Below are 18,776 nucleotides of genomic sequence, written 5' to 3'. Positions count from 1 at the left end.
AACTTGGAACAAAGGCCGTAGAGGCTCTGCGTCTTCGGTTTCCTCAAGAGCCATGTCCTATGGAAAACGGGATGCTAAAGCTGTCATTACCAGGACAAGATCCCCAGGTTCCCATAACCACTTGGAAGCTACCAAGCTACCCCAAACTCCTAGGCTCCTGGAGATTCACAGCTGTCCTTGTCCCCCAAGGAGAGAACAGAGTCAGCAGCCCTCTGCGGCTTCCTCGGCCACCTCTCAGGTGATTCAAGGCAGGGCATGGAGCTTCTGAGCAGAGGAAACAGAAAAAACGGTTCCAAGAGAGGAGCACAGGGATGTCCTACACCCCCACAGGGATGGGACGAGATTTAAGATGAAGGGGGGAGGGAAGGCAGGGAGGGAGAAAGAGCGGGGAGGAGGAGGGAGCAGGGAGGGGGAGAGAGGTGTGTGTGTGTGTGTGTGTGTGTGTGTGTGTGTGTGTGTGTGTGTGTGTGTACGTGGCACGCTGTCAGTGATGTTCAAAAGACTACACAGTTTGCCTGAGATAAAAATTAAAAATTATCCGTTTCAGGCAGATTCAGGCTGAGTACCCTTAACCTGAAAGTCCTCGAGCGCTTCAAAATCTGAAACTATCTGAGCACCGAGAGAACCCCACAGGTAGAAAGTGTCACACCTACCTTCATGTCAGGGTAAAACTAAGGGGCACTCAACACCGAACCCATATCCAGGCTGGGTGCAATGTTCACACTGTGCGACGAAAATTCAATGAACTTCATGCTCAGACTTGAGTCCCCTTGTCCATTAGGAATTAACAGATAATCCAAACTCCTAAAATACCTGAATTTCCCTACACTGTGTCTCAAGCACTTCAGAAGAGACACTCAACCTACCCTCACCTTAATTCAAACCATCCTGGACTTGAATGGACACCCTGACTCTACCTGTTGATTCAAACCATAGCTCATGACACTACATACGCTCCCAGGAACCCTAGTCGAGGCAGACCTGAGACATGTCACCAGACATTAGCTCCAGGACCCTCTCTGCTCTGTCTCCAACACGGGTGAAAACCTCAAATACATCTCATCAGAGCCCTTCACACGCTGCCGGTAAGGTCTCTGATTCTTACGAAAACTGAAGTAAATTTGAGCAAAGTGAGCGAGCAAACTCTCCAACATGCTTGAAATCAACCACCGGTGTTTCCTTAGTGCGTCTCCACTGCTAAATGCTTCCTGGGATGAAAAGAGCCGTTTTGAAAATTGAAGAGTTGAGGGGCTGAAGACGGCCCCTAATGGCCCTTACAGAGGGCAAGAGCTCTGTCCCCAGCACCCACATGATGGCTCATAGCCAACTCTAACTCCAGTTCCAGAGGGACCTGATGCCCTGCTCTGACCTCCCCAGGTTATGCACGCATGTGATCCACATACATACGCATGAAATAATGTTTTGAAATCAAGGGCTTAAGTGCACTCTATAGAAGGCCATCTCAATGATTATGCAATAACTTCTAACAGTTATGGTGTATACTGTTAATACTGACAACAGCAAATCTATGAAACTAGAATCACTTTACATAGTAAGACAGTTCACCTAGCAGATTTCACTTTAAGACAGGATCCCAGTTGCTCAGGTGAACACGTAAACCTCCTGCCTCCGCCTCTTGAGGAGCTGGGGATGACAAGCCTACAGAACCAGATAACCTTGAGCTCTCCAGAGCATTTGCTATGATGGGGGGGGGGGGGAGCTGCAACTGTTGGCCCTGGGTACCACCCTAAGCAGCCACAGGTGCCCACAAGGGGTCCCTTGCCAGGTCCCAGGCTGCACAGCAATGCTAGGGGTCTTACCTTTCCTGGATGCAGCCCTCACCAGTATCCGAGTGCCACCCCAGGACCCAGCTTCCTCAAGGAGACCCGAGGCACCCCACTCAACAGTAATCTGCCTCTTTGTGTACAACTTCCTGCTCTCCACCGATATCCTCAGATGACTGACGGCTCAGAGGGCCACAGCCACCTACCTGCACGGGAACAGGTAAAACCTACCACAGGACAGTCACTGGACTGTCATTCACCTAGTCCTTGAGAAAGCATCCCAAAATGTCTGAGAATATTCATCACCCCTCGACTGAGAGGCAACTCAGACGCACACCGTGAGCCCTGGAATCCCATTAGGGTCTGAGCGCGCTCTGACTTCAATTCAGAATTCAATTCTAATTCAGAGCGTGCTCTGACTTCCAACCCCGGACACGGCTGGTCCCGTCCTTCCTGAGCTCAGCAGCTCCTTCATGTCTCTCTGTCCTCCACCACACCAATTCAGCTCCTGCTACGGCTGTCAAACACCCTCTAGGACCCAGTGTAGCTGAGACCTTACTACCTTTCATGAGATTATGTCAGTGGATATCCCCAGATCCACTGATGACCCTGGATCTGGGTCTTCAGCAGATCTGGATCAGCAGATGTCTCGGTTAGGGTTTCTATTGCTGTGACAAAACATCATGACCTAAGTAACTTAGGGAGAAAAAAGGGTTTATTTGGCTTATACTTCCATATTGCTATTCATCACTGAGGGAAGTCAGGACAGAACTCAAGCAGGGCAGGAACCTGGAGGCAGGAGCTGATGTAGAGGCCATGGAGGGGAGCTGCTTACTGGATGGCTCCATATGGTTTGCTCAGTCTGCTTTCTGATAGAACCCAGGACTACCAGCCCAGGAATGGCACTACCCACAATGAGCTGGGCCCTCCCCCATCTATAGCTAATTAAGAAAACACCTGACAGGCATGCTTACAAGCCTCATCTTATGGGGGCATTTTCTCAATGGAGGCTCCCTCCTCTCAGATGACTACAGTTGGTGTCAAGTTGACATCAATCTGGCCACCAGCACAGCAAGCAAGCCCTGATAATCCAGTGTCCTTTTCAATACCCTAAAATAACTGCCTACTAGCTGCAAATCAAGTCCAAAGACATTTCCGTAACGTTCAAGTCCTTCTGCAATCTAATCCAGTCAGCTGCTGGGCTTTCTTCCATGCTTAGTACAAGGAACAGCAATGAGGTTTCCCCAAAGCAGAAATGGATGGGCCTGAATAAGGGAGCAGCTGTGGAGGTAAATCTTGGGCTACTGAGATAGCTCAGTGGGTGAAGCCCCTGCCATGTTAAGCTTGAGGATGCTGTTGGCCCAGCACCCATGTACGATGTTGGGCGAGGTGTCGGCCTGCCTATAATACCAGAGCTTGGGGCTTGGGGGGAGAGACAAGCAGATCCCGGAAGCTCACCCTCTGGCTGACTGAAGAGCTGAATTAGAGAGCTCTAGGTTCAGAGAGAAGCCATCTCAAAAAAGAAATAAGTGGGCTGGGAAGATGGCTCCTTGATGAAACAATCCCCAGAACCCACGGAAGACCACCAGGTGTGAGCATGCATCTGCAATCTCAGTGCTCCTAAGAGAGGTGGGAGGCAGATGCCGGAGAACCCCCGGAGGCTCTGTGTATAGGGAACAGTGACCCCGTGCACTGTACAGGACAGAAACGTGCCGTCACAGGCTGGCACCTAGCCAGCCAGCAGCCTTGCAGGTAAAGGGAAATGCAGGGTTTCCAGCCAAGGTCGCTGGCTTCAAACGCTCTGCCCTTTGCCTTGACGTAAGCGGCCGCCCACACTGTATTGCCCTTAAGGGTAGGGACCAGGACTCTTTACTCCAAGACTCACACAGTGGCTGGATGAATGACGGCACCCACACTTTGTGGGCACTGTCTGCCCGAGACTAGGCCTCGGGATGAGCGATAACAACGCGGTATGTACCAAGGAAACCATACTGAGCGCACCAAATCAATACCCAGAGCAAAGCTGTGATGGTGTTGAAGTTCAACTACACAGCAGGAGGCTGCAGAATGCAACTAATGCCTGCCACTGTCCTCCCAAGAGCCACCACCCAAATCGACATATCCAGGCTCCCCAAAGCCCCGTGTGAAGCCTCTCCCTGACCACACCCCACCCCTAAGGTCCTCAAACCCCATTCTCTCGGCAGTCACTTCCTCGTATCCTCTTGTTTCCTTCTCTTCGACGGCCTGTCCATATGGAGATACAGCTTTGCACGCTTGTGCGTTCTTTTTAGCTTTTGTTAAAATATTAAAGGTACTGGTGATAAGTCAAACCGTGGCTCTTACGTTTACTGCACTGAACGTCCAACTAAATGAGGGTGCCGTGTTCATCCTTTGGTGGTCATAGACACCGAGTTATTTCTAGCTGGTGGCTATTAGGAATGATAAGACAACAGAGTCTCCTCTCCAGGGGTGAGTGGGGTGTCCACGTGCAGACAGGGTGACCCCGAGGGACGAGTGTGGCTGCCGCATCATCAGGAATCAAGACTCCCAGCTTACTTAGGAAATGCCAATCTCCTCCAAAGATGTCATATCCAAAGATGTCTCTCTGAGCAGCGGGTGCACGATAAGCTGTTAGCACTTTTGCGGAGTTCTGTACTTTCTCACTTGTGTCCTGGCCATTTAGCTACCTACCAACAAGAGCTGCTTGGTCAATTTCTCCTCCTGTCTGTCTGTCTGTCTCTCAGGACTGCAGTTCCACAGTGGCTGTGTGTGTCCCGGGCACCTGGTCCTGGTCCCTCTCCTTGCACTCCTCCTTATGTGATCTTTGACCCTCAGGGCACACCTGAGGTATCTTTGACCCTCAGGGCACACCTCCTAGGATGGGACTGATTCCTATAGAGATAAGTAACTCCTAATGGCAGTACCTCCAGCCTGACTTATCCCCACTAGCCAGGATGTCTCCACTGAGCCAGGGCCTCTGTCCAAAGGCCTGTTTTCTCCATCTAGAGTCTAGACATCTCTACTACGTTTCCAGCCGTCTACACCATCCTACTCCGCCAGCTGCTGTCCCACTTTGAATGATGGGAACTGCTTTTCCAGCCATGGAGGCCGACACCTGTGGGTCTCCTGTGCCCCTCTTTTGTTTGAAAGATGTTCCTAAGGATGGCTAAAGTTCTTCCAGTCAAGTCAACCATCTGTCAAGACACAAGACGCACACTTCCAGCCAGAAATAACGATGCTTCCCTCCCTCTCATAAATCCAGCAAGCTTTCGCCCTGGCTTTACCTAACTATTTTTCTTTTCCTCTAACCTTTATTTTCCTTACTATCTATACTATTTCACATTTAATGTCACAGAAGCTTCTGACCCCTTAACCATTTTTCCAGACTGACTACTAACTCACTTATGGACGAACTGTGTGTGCGAACACTCGCGTGTAGACTTTTAGAGAAAGGTGGCAATGGTGGGCTTTCCATTACTTTTATTGTATGTGCATGGGTGCTTTGCCAGCATGTATGTCTTATACATCACACGTGTTCAGTGCCCATAGAGGCTAGAAGAGAGTAGACGGTTAAGTCACAGTGTGGGTGCTAGGAATCGAACCCGGGTCCTCTGGAATTGCAGCTAGTGTTCTCAACCATGGAGTCATTTCCCCAGGCACTGGACAATGTTTTCTCACTGAAGAGCTTTATTGTTTTCTCTTGTCCTCATACTGATCCCGTTCCACTGAGAGCTGCCCGGCATGCTATTTACTGGAGCATTTGGATTTATGCTTTGACCGCCGGTGGGTCTGTGGCATTTCAGATGCAGTTTAAGCAATCTGGCAGCTCCCTGCAGCTGTTTTATGAATGGAACTTATTTGCTCCAGGAAAGGAAATGAAAACCAGACAGAGATGAGAGTCTGGTAATTGGGAATGAGAAGCAAGGAGAAAGACAAACCTTCCAACTGTTTTGATAGCTATAATGTAAAAGCAATCTCGCTCGGTCAGTATAATCTCCAAACACCATTGGCCACAAGGACCCCGGGTCCAGCCAACCTAATGGAAAACATACAGCAAGGTCCCTTCACCTCTTCCCACGGGAGGCCAAGATGTCATCTGAATGGATGCCAAGACATTCTTGACCTTGGTGACCCTGAAATTAACAAAACCGCTTCTTATTATCACCATGTCATGTGATTTTGCTGCCTGCACAAAGTATAAAATGAGTTACCACCTTTGTGGAAATGCCAGGAAATGGCCTCAAATCCTAGTGTGCGTCTCTGAAAACGAAGGCCTGGGAGTTTCCGCTCACTTCCAGTGCCGACAGCCACACCAGGCTACTCAGAGGCATTAACGCTTAGGGGTTTCTGGGAAAAATACATCCAATCTGGCGGTACTGAAAGGAAACAAAACTTCTCCATCAGTGAGGAGGGGGTGAGTTTCTTTTCTGTGGCTGAGACAACGCCCCATGACCAAGGCAACGTATCACAGAAAGCGTTTGGTTGGTCTTGCATGGTCACCAAATGGCGTGGCAGCAGGAGCAGCTGAGAGCTCACATCCTGACCCACAGGCAGGAGGCAGAGGAGGGGTGAACTTGAAATGGCACAAGCCTCAAAGCATGTCCCCAGTGACATACTTCCTCCAGCAAGACCATCCTCCTCATCCTCCTCAACAGGCAGCAACTGAGAATCAAGTACCCAGACATACAGGAGATGATGGGGGGGGGGGCGCATTCACGCCAGCTACCCACCACAGCAAGGGCAGGCGGGCAAACAAGAACTGGGCACCGCTCATGTTTTTATTCCCTGGTGAGAGATGGGAGGATGCTATTGCTGCTGCACGGCACCAGTCTGAAGCACTGGCCATCGTCTTCTGAATGACGCCCATCCATCCGCGGCACCGGCTGACAATCTCCTGGTGCTAGTGGCTTTACCGCCAGTTTTGCACAAAACTTCCTTCCGTGTTTCTGCAGATGCTAGAAAACTACCTGAACTATTGTCATTCTAGAAGGCACTCTAACCTCAGGGGCCAAGCCGGTAACCAAAACGGCACCCGAGAGGCTGGAGAGAGAATGGCTCAGCAGTTATAGGTACCCACTGCTCTTTGCAGAGGACCCGAGTTCAATTCCCAGCACCCACATTGGCCAGCTCACAATCATCTGTAACTCTAGCTCCTCTTTTGGCCTCGGCAGGCATTGCACTCACATATAAACATAATTTTAAAATAGCATTGATGTCTCAGTAGAATAAAAGTATAGTCATTTCTATTCTAGCTAGAATAACAGCATTTCCCTCTGGGCCAGATCCTACTTCAAATGCAAATCAAAACCAGACCATGAACCTATTGGTTGTTAAGGTAAGCAAATAAAACTGGAGCAGATTTTAAAAACTGAGGAATATAGAAAATCCAGCATTCCTAATTATCCTCAATTATTCTATGGTGAAAGACTGGGACCCAAAGTATTTGTTGACTTTTTGTAGTGAGGAATCGAGACAAATATCAGAAACAGGGTAACAACTACCCCCTCAACCCACACATACAAGACATGAACCTTATTCATCAGGTGTGCATGAAACCAAGTGGGGGTCTATCCAGCTGCTAAAGCCAAGGTAACCCTCAAGAGCAGTAGTCGGCAACCAGGGCAATTAGGAACTTTGTTTTTAGTAACAGAGGTCAGCATGGAGTGAATCCCACGAGGCATTTTGATTCTACTAGTTCTTAATGATGGGGGCAAGTGAGAATCTTTTATCACCCAGGGATAAGGCTGATTGAGTGCAGGGGCCTCCCTGCAACTCCTGACCAGGGTAGCAGGGTGCTGAGGGCTGAAGTCAGAGGGGCAGAGAGAGTTTTCAAAAGGCAAAGACATCCAGCTGAAAGAATTTTGAAAATCCCACTGGAAAAGTGTCTGGTTACAGAAACAATGCATGTGGCTTGCATCCGGTGAGAGAAGGCATGTCCAAACAATAATTATAACCTAGCTGACTGGGGCCATGCATGTCTGCAATCCCCGCACTGAAAAGACTGCAGGGCAGTTGTGCGCTGGGGTACTACGGAGACCCTGCCTCAAAAGGTAATAAATTAAGAAAGAAATAATAGACGGCACGCTTAGCCCCGAGCCAAGTCACTGCTAACGTTCTGGAGAACTGCTTTTGGGACTTCTAACATATGTGTCGCCTGTCAGTCTGAGTCTGTTCATTAAAAACATCAGATTCGTTTTACAAATAATGGCAATGTCGCCTTCTCTGGGAGACCACAGAGCAGAGCCTCACTGTATGCTAGCCTTCCAAAATGCCTACTCTTTCAGGTCAGTCTTTCTCCAATCGAGGAGCCGGTCCCACAATTCCGGCTCCGGAAAACATGTATTTCTTAGAATAAAGTTTTCATACGACAGAAAAGCATGTAGGGAGAAGAGGTACATGCTGCAGGCCTGAGGGTGCTGTGTGGTTTGCTGTGAGGATTCAGCATATCTGCTTCCCAGATTGGTACTCTGAAGGGCCCCTCATCTACAGTTACATGAACTGGATTTTGTTTTTAACGGCATCTCAGGGGCCGGAGTGGCCATGGCGCTCCCTTCAATCCTTGGAGGCAGAGGCAGCCAGCTCTCTATGGGGCCTCCGCTAATAAGTCTCTTGTTCTCAGGAATCCCTTTGAAATATATAGTAAGGAAATGTCCAATCACGACAGAGAAACCACACTGTCCTATAAACAGATGTCCAATGGCCTTTGGGTGCTAAGCACACAGAGAACAGATCAGTCGCCACTCGTCTGTCTGTGGCACCTACAACACAGTCCCTCTTAGCAAGCTTTTTATTTCAAAACATCGTAAACAGAAGCAAACACCTCAAAAGCCATATTAAAGTAATTACACAACTGGAAAAGCCTATTGGCCTCAATTACCCTAAAAATCTTCCAGATGGAAAACGTCTTTCCACGCTGGGTGGTTCGGAGTTTGAGTATCCGACAAAGGACCAGTTGAATCCATTAAGGAAAATGTGCACCAGGAGCCTGGAAAATGAGGATCCAACACCAGACAGTGCTCTCCCGGAGCTAAGAATCCTCCAACTGGCCAACCATGGAGGCAGGTCCTTGGCATGTGTATGGATTACTTGCTGTGATGAAACACCTCGTTTATGGTTTGAGGGTGCATGTCCATCACACCGAAGGGTATGGCAGTGAGAGTGTGGTCCTGCTGCATCCTCAGGCAGGGAAGGATGAACGTGGGTGCTCAGCTCACTTTCTCCTCCTTACACAGTCCAGGACCCCCAGCCCATGGGGACGGTACCATCCAAACAGGGTAGGTTTTCCTCCTCAGTTACACCCATCTGGAAATGCCCTCACAGTATAAATCCTATCAAGTTTTCAAATGAGACCAACCATTACAGCGGATCGCTAACAGAACGGGTTTATAAAGCTGTAAAATGAGCCCTACTTGAAGATAAGCCAGAGATGCCCACCTTCACGCAACATGCCACACTACTCACTGCCTTCAAAATCCCAAGACCCAGAAGACGATGAGGCAGTATGGTTCATCAGTTAAAGAGTTTCAATTTGAAAACATTCTGGAGATAGAGAGCAGTGACGTCATCAGATGTTAATGTATGTACCGCCACTGAATTATACCCTCAAAAATAGACTACAGGTTCACCACCACATTTCAGCAAGCAGACAACCAACAACCACCTGGAGGTCTATAAGCCAAGCCAAAATTCATGAGAAACTGTCTAGGGACATGCTAACCAACCCTACTTCCAACCGTGAGAGTTTGACCGTGTGTTCTGAGACACTCTGTACCATGACTGAGGTGGACGTGAGACGCAGTCACATGAAGTCTCAGACTTGGGGCAGGTGGGGAGATCAGTTTAGTGTATTATACAGCTTAAACACTAATTTATTCTCTTTAGGAAGAAAACTTTGGGGTGTGGCTTTAGGTTTCTAATATATGCATATTTAAATTGAAGGATTACGGAAACAATCTCTCCAGGGTGGAGCTGAATTCATAAAACACTGAAAGAACACACTTGAAGTCCAAGTCTTAACATTGATTGGTGAGTGGGAAAGCCAATCACACAAAGCACACAGCCCCTCGCCCCGCCCCCCTACCCCCAGGTGAATCTTTACAGAGAAAACAATCTCACTGGCTAGGTTTTAACTGCTTTGTGAAATCACTTCAGCCAGATGCTAACAACAATGTGAGCTCAGTAAGAAAGGGGGCTTCTCAAGCATTGTTAAAAATGAAGAAAAAAAAACAAAACTGAGGATGCAGCTGAACACGGGAGAAACAAGCTGTGTCCGTGTCCCTACAAACAGCATGGAGAACAGGCCATGTACTGTTTGACAACATGGGCCACAGCAAGTCAAATTAGCCTCCTCCCTCTCCTCCCTACAACACAATGCAAATGAATAATTGAAAAAAAAAAAAAAACAAAACCATGCAAAACATTCTGCTCTGCGCCTCTGCTAATGACTGGCCCTGGCCACCTGTACCAGTCCCTTACCGACAGCTACTACTGGAATCCAGTTCTGTACACGCTCCAGCGCGGTCTTTACTCAAAGACTGGGAAAGGAAGAGGGAGAAGAGGGAGAAAAAAGCTGATGCTCCACACACCAAAGCTTCCTGGAGGAACCCTCCGTGTGAGGAGGTCGAGAGCCTAGCACAGTGGTGACAAGCTTCTAGTACCTTCTTACCAGGGACCTCGCTTAAAACACACTCTCCGTTGTAATGAATGCAACCTGTGCGTGGTGTTGAACAGAAAACACAGAGACCTGCTTCCTTCAGAGACATCTCAGCACAGCTAAAGATGGTCTTCTAATGACTGCCTGTATCTGACTCTTCAATTCGTATGAATAAACATACTGTTTTCACAGGGCAGGGCTTCTCAAACCTCCCTAATGCCTTGGTCCTTTAATGCAGTTCACATTGTGGTGACCCCCCCACCCCAAACCATAAAACTATTTCCACTGCTACTTCATGATTGTATTTGCTACTGCTAGGGATAGTAATGTAAATATCTGTGTTTTCCGACGGTCTCAGGTGACCCCCGTGAAACAGCTGTTCGGCCCGAACGGGTTGCAACGGCCATATATGAGAAAAACTGTCATAGAGAGTTTTTAGTTCTATTTTGCTGGTAACTTTTCCAACTGCAAACAAGCAAGGAGGCAATGGGGACCCAAAGCCCTCCTGCTGTGGCTTTACTCCATGACTAACGACGTGGCAGTCTGATCCAGGCAATAAATCACCATGCACCTATTAGAACATGGCCTCACTTCACAGGCACACACGTGAGTGCAGCAGACCCACCTCTGACTGCGGGAGGGAGATGTTTGTGACTCAACTGTAGACACAAGAGCAAAGCAGAAAGGAGCCTCGCAGTAGGCTTCAGTAGGCTTCGAGCCCCGTATTTCCACACCGCTACCCAGCTGCAGCCTTGCTTGTGTTTCCCTGGCGATCACTGGAAGTGTCGTGAAGACTCACGCAACACACTCCCGCCTTCCTGAGCCTGGGCTCCAGAGACAACTGTCGTTTTTAAATCAAAGAACTGAAGAGGCCAATCGCATGGGCACACAGTAAGATGAAACACTCTAAAGCCATTTTCCCCCCCAGGAGAGCGGGAGGAAAAGGAGGCAAGCATGTGTGGTAGGAAAGGTCACAGAGACCATTTACCTGCATCAGCTTCCGAGAGAGCTCATTGGTGAGAAATTCCTCCTCTTTCTCATAATTCACGGCGAGGGTTTCTTTCTCCTTCTGCAAGGCCTGGATCTTCTTGAATAAAGTGTTACTGATGAATTCTTCTTCCTGCTCAGCCCTGGCTTGCTGTTTGGAAGAATTAAAAGAACAAAACAAAAACATGTGGTGAGGACACAGAGAATTTCCCAAATGTAACGCAGCTCTTCGTTCTAGAGGCTCCTATCTTAACAAGGGCTCGGTTTTTAACTGTGAACCTTCGGACCCCTCCATACACAGCTGAAGGATTCAGCAGTGGTTCTAGGTACAACTTCACACTATGAGCCCGAAGGGCCTCCTTAGGCTATGCATGATGCTTCTTAAAAGTGCCAGTTCAAAGTGCCAGTTCAAATTACCAAAGACTAGATTTCGTGAAGTCTTCATACCTGAACGTGCAAAGTCCCTCCCGACAGGACCCAGCCTGTGCCGTACACACCTGACTAGTGAACACTCCCTCAATGCCTCAAATGAACCGAGGCACATCGGTGTGTTTGTGGAACTGTTACAGAGGAGAGGTACCGAGCCCGCAAGAGTACTTATCACGAGGTGCGAGGTGCCTACAGGCCAACGGTAAGACCAGAGAGAAATTTCACATTTTACTTTCTTTCCGCACTAGGACTCGGGAGTGGAAGGTGGGGTGATCGATTGCCAAAGCAGTCATTCCTGAGTTGAAAACACACTGGAAATGTTCAACCAAAACAGGCCAAGCATAATGCACTGGGTGACAGCATTCTTCTCTGAGTTACCTCTCATCTCCTAAAAAGCTTTACTAAACAGCAAAACATAACCACTCCAGAGGTAAATCCCTGACAGAAAGAAAGGGAGTCAACTCTCTCCAAAGCAAAAGACACCAACATTTTGATATATTTAGTCCACATACATTCCTTGAGGTTGTTTTTTTAATTTTGAGATTTTTATTTTACGTGTATGGGTATTTGGTGGGTAGATGTTTGTGCACCATGTGTGTGCTAGGCCTGTGGAAGCCAGAAGCAGTATTGGATCCCCTAGGTCCAGAGTTATAGGCGACTGTAAACTACTGTGTGAGTGCTGGGAATCAATCCAAGATCCCCTGGATGAGCAGCCAGTGCTCTTAACTGCTGAACCATCTCTCCCAGCCCTGCCCTTTATTATTTTAAATAGATATTTTAATTCTATTGTTGGCTTTTACAAGTGGAAAGCACACAGCCAAGTCCAGGGAGAGAGAAATGCATAAATCCCTGACACCAGACAGCCAGAAGGACAGGGAAAAGGAGGCTGTCTGACATTAAGTAGCCACTACCTTTATCTTTTTTTGTTTTGTTTTGTCTTGTTTTGTTTTGTTTTTCAAGACAGGGTTTCTCTGTGTAGCTTTGTGCCTTTCCTGGAACTCACTCTATAGACCAGGCTGGCCTCGAACTCACAGAGATCTGCCTGGCTCTGCCTCCCGAGTGCTGGGATTAAAGGTGTACACTACCTCCCGGCTGCAACCAGTGCTCTGAACGGCTAAGCCATCCCTCCAGTCCCTAGAAAACTGCCAAATACACTCGTGATCCATGGACTGAAATCCAGAACTACACAAAAGCTAGGCCCTTGGAGACGGGTCAGCACCAGAAAGTCGAGCCACAAGGAGCATGTCCACTAGCTATAAAGTCCAGGGACAGACAGCCAAGGACACCAGAAGAAGTCGTTTAAGTCCCCTGGGGATTGGTTCCCTTACCTCCCTCTAACTTCACCAGCCCCTGGCATGATCTCACCCTCCCTGGCAGAGTCAAGAGAAAGAGGTGAGAACTCAACCTTTTTCTTCCAGAAACTTCAAGATCCTCTACTCACACGATTGGCAAGAATCCCAAGTATTTAGCTAGCTAATCTATCTATCTAAACCATAATCTGCCCGAGCTACTTGCTTTTCTGGTTCTGACCAACTCGGTCCAATTCTGACTATTTGAAATGTCATAGAAGAGAAAGAGAGGGGGGCTCTGCCTAGCTGGTGGAGCTGCTGCTGGGCTTAGCTCTCAAAAGGGTTATCTACCGCTTACACACGATCACACATGATCTTAATTGAGTGGCAGTTTCATCACAAGCAGTAAAGGAGGCTCCAGCCAGGCAGGGCAGGCCACCTCCTCCCTTGCACGGGACCTACAGGGAACGGTAAGAGGTTTCCAGCTCATACTCCTGACACGGGAGACCAACCTCCAGCCTTCATCTATTGAAGTTCCTTCTGTCTCAGCATTTCATATCAAGTTAAAGGGATGGCAGGCTGCAATGTCTTATAAACAAGAACTTTAAAGATAGATAAGGGCTGTGGTTGCCAAAGAGGCAAAGGGAATGGCCACTGCTGTGCCCGGGCTGCTTGCTGAGCTGAGGGGAGCATCTTGGAACTAGGTTGCATGGACAGTTCTTCTGAACACACTAGCAGCCATCAAAACAGACATTCTAAAAGGGTGAATTTTATCCTTTTTATACCATTAACAAAAGGACTCCGCTAAATAACAAAGTACATTTTTTTACAGGGCTGTGTTTTTCTACACAGTTCTTCTCAGGCAAAGGGGCACACTTTTAAGGAGCTGCTGTGAAGTTCCTTCCCAACTGACCCACCACAGGGGCGGGAAGCTGGGTCTGTGGCGTATATATATTCGCCATTTGAGAGTAGACATTATTTCTTGGCAAAGCCCATTAGTAGAAAATGCTACTGAAACCCTGAGTAACAATAATTACCATGTTGAAGACTATCTGAAGTTGGGCGTCCTGGTGCGTACCTATAATCCTAGCATTTGGGAGGCTGAAGCAGGATTACAATGAGTTCAAAGCCAGCCTGAGTTACACAGCCAAGACGTTGTCTCAAAAGCCCAGTGGGGCTACCAGAGCTTATGAAAAACCCCTTGAGCTACGGTTCCTGGCAGTTCTGAGTTCTAGCTGGGGCCATCTGATTGGCACAGGTTATGTCAGGCATGAGTTCATAATTGAAGACAAACGGCAAGATGTATTCCACACTGCCTTGGAGAATAATGTTCCGAGAAAATCTGACATGGCATCCAGCGTCCTGCTGGTGTCCTGACGATATGGGTACACCTGATCACTACAGAAGCCACGCATCACAGAAAAGCACCCTATGTCCACCCAATCCCCCAGCAGGCTTTCAACCCCCAGTGTGTAGCATCACCTCAACTTTACATCCCAAACTTAAAACAGGTTCTTGTATTTAATCTGTACACAGACATCTTTGCAATGCATTCCCCCTGAGAGGTCAGGAAGGAGGCAAAGAGAAAGCAGAGAAAGACCAAAGAGGAAGCCGGAGTGGTCCCAAGACACCAACAGGCTGGCAGAGAGAGAGAGATAAATCAGGTTCCTTGTGAAATCTCATCCCTGAGTTACATCAGCTATCTCCCCTGTTAGCTGAAATATTTGAAAATCTCAGTGCCCCTAAGCACATCTCAGTTCAAAAATCCAACCTGCGTCTCAAAGCTGAACAAACAAATCCAGGTTTATCTATCTCTCTGTGAAGTCTCCAACCAAAATGTAAACAAGCATATTAGGAACTCAAAGAAGAAAGTCTTATTGTTCTGAGTATCTGGAGACCTGAAGATGAGGAAAAACATACCATTCTGTTTTCCTATCCAGTACGAATCTAGCCGCTCTGAAATGAGGACATCTGAGCAATCAGGCATGGACTAGTGTCTCTGTAACACACTGGGCTTCTTCCACTAGTGAGCACTCAGTCTATCAATGTGAAAACGGACCAAACAACCGCTCTCCACAATCCTTTCCTTTTTTCCTTTTTCTTTCGAGACAGGGTTTCTCTGTAGCTTTGCACCTTTCCTGGAACTCACTCTGTACACCAGGCTGGCCTCGAACTCACAGAGATCCGCCTGCCTCTGCCCCCTGAGTGCTGGGATTAAAGGCGTGCGCCGCCGCCGCCACCACCACCGCCCAGCTCTTCCGTTTCTTATCCTACCAAATATAATTCCAATATAACAGAAGGCGAATAAAAACAAAGGGAGAGATGTATCAACTGCTTAGGAAAAGCAAGCGTGGAGCAACCCTTAGATGGGATCTTCCCGAGTCACTGCCACAGAAGTGCCTACCATGACGGGCCACCGTTCTCAGCCTGTTACTCGTGGCCCTTCTGGAAAACTCCAGAACAATCTACGATAGCATTCACTGCTGCTGAGGACATCCAAGTGCCTGAATGAACCAGAACCCAGTAATGACCAAGAGAACTCACGGCACCGACTTAAAAACATTATCTTGACATTGGCTAGTGATTTGTCTTAGTTATCAAGAATTATGAACTGTCGATGCTTAGGAATTCAGACAGGATCCATTGACTACTGGAATCATTTAAATTTATGACTATACTTGTATATATTACTCTAATTATTTTAAAAAATTATTGTTCTGGGACTGGAGGGATGGCTTAGCAGTTAAGAGCACTGGTTGTAGCCGGGTGGCCGTGGTGGCGCGCGCCTTTAATCCCAGCACTCGGGAGGCAGAGCCAGGCGGATCTCTGTGAGTTCGAGGCCAGCCTGGTCTACAGAGTGAGATCCAGGACAGGCACCAAAACTACACAGAGAAACCCTGTCTGGAGAAAAAGAAAAAAAAGCACTGGTTGCTTTTTCAGAGGACCTGGGTTCGACTCCTAGAGCCCACATACTGACTTACAATTCCATCTGTAACTCCACTTCCAGGGTGTCCAATGACTTAGCAAGCATGAACTCAAATAATAATAATAATAACAACAACAACAACAATAATAATATTTAAATTGTTATCCTGTTGTCTAGTCACAGATGATCTAAATTTAACCTTGGGGGGGGGGCACTTATGCCCTCTCAAACACGTCCAGGTCCGAGAAGCCTTGGTGGGAGTCCATTGTGTCAGTCTTGGCAGCACACTCCCCCATTCCCTTGAGCTACCTTGCCATCCCCAGATCTACATTTGAAAAAGCTTAAAACCTTGCTCAGCAGTTGGGGAATTGGGGAAGGGACTGAATTTGAGGTAAGCCTGGGCTACATAGTGAGTTCTAGGCTACCCTGGGCTACAGAGTCTGACTTTGTCTCAGAAAAAAACGAACAAACAAACAAAAAAACCCACCATACCCCAAAATTAGTCTGAATGGCATCTGACAACATACTGTTAGGGCAACAAGAACCACCCAACATAATGCCAGGCAACTGGGTCAAATCACATTCTTCCAAAAGTGTCATTTGCGAGGTGCGGCCTGCACGTATTGACTGCCGTGGCAGATGCTCAGAACTGAACAGGATCCCTTGAGACTGCCAGCTGGCGGGTCTCATGGGATTAGCGTACACACTGGTTATACCAATAGGTTTATCAACACAAACCACTTTTCTGCAGGAATCTGTTTAAGGAAGGTGGCAGTGCCACCAACCACAAGCCAGATGTGTCACCGTTCCAACGTAAGGCTCAAGGAGAGGGTTCCCATTCTATACCTGAGAATTATGAATTACAATTCCTCACCTGGCTGTACCAGCTGGCACATGCTCCCTCCCCATCCTGCACGCTAGTCCGCAGCAAAAGCAATTGACAGATTAAAGCACTTACTAATTCTATCCCAGGATGGAGACAGACAGACACAGACACACACACACACACACACACACACACACACACACACACACACACTCAGAGGGAGAGACAGACAGACAGATGGATGGAGACAGAGAGAGTGACTGTCTTGCAGGCTCTTCATGAACAGTGACTATAGTGCCACCGTATAGACTCTATCCCAGACCATGGTCATAAGACTGTATGTAGGGCAGGAAGACAACACCCACATTTGCTTTCTAGATAACAAGAACTCTAAGATCTTGAGGTTAAAGGGAACCTAATGGTCACCAAGTTTATCAGCCTGGGGTACCTGTCAAGTGAGAGAGGCTAGTGTCCCCACCACCACCACCACGGGCACAGGATAGACACATACTCTCCTGTGCACAAGCTGCTGTGTGTGAGAATAACCTAGCTCTTAGACACATACATCTCACCCTAGCATATAAATTCAACACCACCGAATGCACAAGTGAGTCAAGATGAAACTCTTGCTTACCTGTCTGGGTACATCACAAGGCTATGAACTGGACTGGCCTAACAGATCAGTGGCAAACAGACCACACTTTGAGGGAGGCTCCTATTCAACATGAAACCCTAGAGGCAGGCTACCTGCTTCACAAGATGGGGATGTGGGTGGCTACTTCTAACTGTGTGGCCCAGTGGGGCCAGGACTCCTTCAAGGCATTGTTTTCTCCCTTGTTAAATGAAAATGTCACCTCCCTCTGAGGTCTTGTGAAGACACACTGAAATAATTTGGCTGGGCTGGCGAGAAGATGGCTCAGCCAGTAAACACTTGCCATACAACCCTCAGGACTGGGGTCTGGAAGCCCAGCACCCACTTAAAAAGCTGACCACACTGGTATCTGTTGAGTCTGAGACAAGAGGATTCCTGGGGCTTGCCTGCCAGACAGTCTCACCAATTGATGACATTCATGTTCAGGGACAGACTGTCTCAAAAACAAAACAAAACAAAACAAAACAACAACAACAACAACAGGTGGGCTGGGCGGTGGTGGTGCACGCCTTTATAATCCCAGCACTCGGGAGGCAGAGGCAGGTGGATTTCTATGAGTTCGAGACCAGCCTGGTCTATAGCACAAATTCCAGGACAGGCACCAAAACTACACAAAGAAACCCTGTCTCAAAAAAACAAACAAACAAAAAAAAAGTGGATCTGGACCTGGTGGCACAAGCCTCTAAAATCCAGCACTCAAGAGGAAGAGGGAAGAGGATCTTTGAGTTAGAGGCGGACAGGCCTACATTGCAAGTTTCTAGGCCAGCCACGGTTGCATAGTGAGACCCCTATCTTGACAGACAAAGTGGGCCATGATTAAGAAAGGCACCTGCCGGGTGGCGGCAGCGCATGCCTTTAATCCTAGCACTTGGGAGGCAGAGCCAGGCGGATCTCTGTTAGTTCGAGGACAGCCTGGGCTACCAAGTGAATTCCAGGAAGGGCACAAAGCTACACAGAGAAACCTTGTCTCGAGAAAAAAAAAAAAAAAAAGAAAAGCACCTGACACCTGGCCTCCACACCATGTGCACAAGTGAGTGTGAGCATGCGTGCACACTCTTCACATAGAGAGCTCACCATAGCACCTCCGTTTTCTTGGAAAAACAAAAGGTTTCCAAACAAAACTCATATGCGAATGTTCACAGAAGCATAGTTCCAAAGCACCATTCGTGAAGGCCAAGAAGAAGAAACCACCTTCAATGTCCATCTACAGAATGTCATCCCATCGCCAAG

The 18,776-nt window shown here is 48.0% G+C and overlaps 1 protein-coding gene across 1 annotated transcript in view; it reads right to left on the bottom strand.

Moving 5' to 3' along the window:
- Window positions 1-18,776, bottom strand: part of Ccdc6 (coiled-coil domain containing 6) — a 98,138-nt gene that overhangs the window by 40,405 nt on the left and 38,957 nt on the right. The window contains exon 2 of the mRNA XM_036168221.1: window positions 11,426-11,575. Coding sequence (XP_036024114.1) covers window positions 11,426-11,575 — 150 coding nt within the window. The remainder of the gene's footprint in view (window positions 1-11,425; window positions 11,576-18,776) is intronic.

The sequence above is a fragment of the Onychomys torridus genome, chromosome 18 (assembly GCF_903995425.1).
Source record: "Onychomys torridus chromosome 18, mOncTor1.1, whole genome shotgun sequence".
NCBI classification, from domain to species: domain Eukaryota; kingdom Metazoa; phylum Chordata; class Mammalia; order Rodentia; family Cricetidae; genus Onychomys; species Onychomys torridus.
The sequence above is the reverse complement of the archived record's forward strand: the minus strand, read 5'-3'. Positions and strand labels throughout refer to the sequence as shown.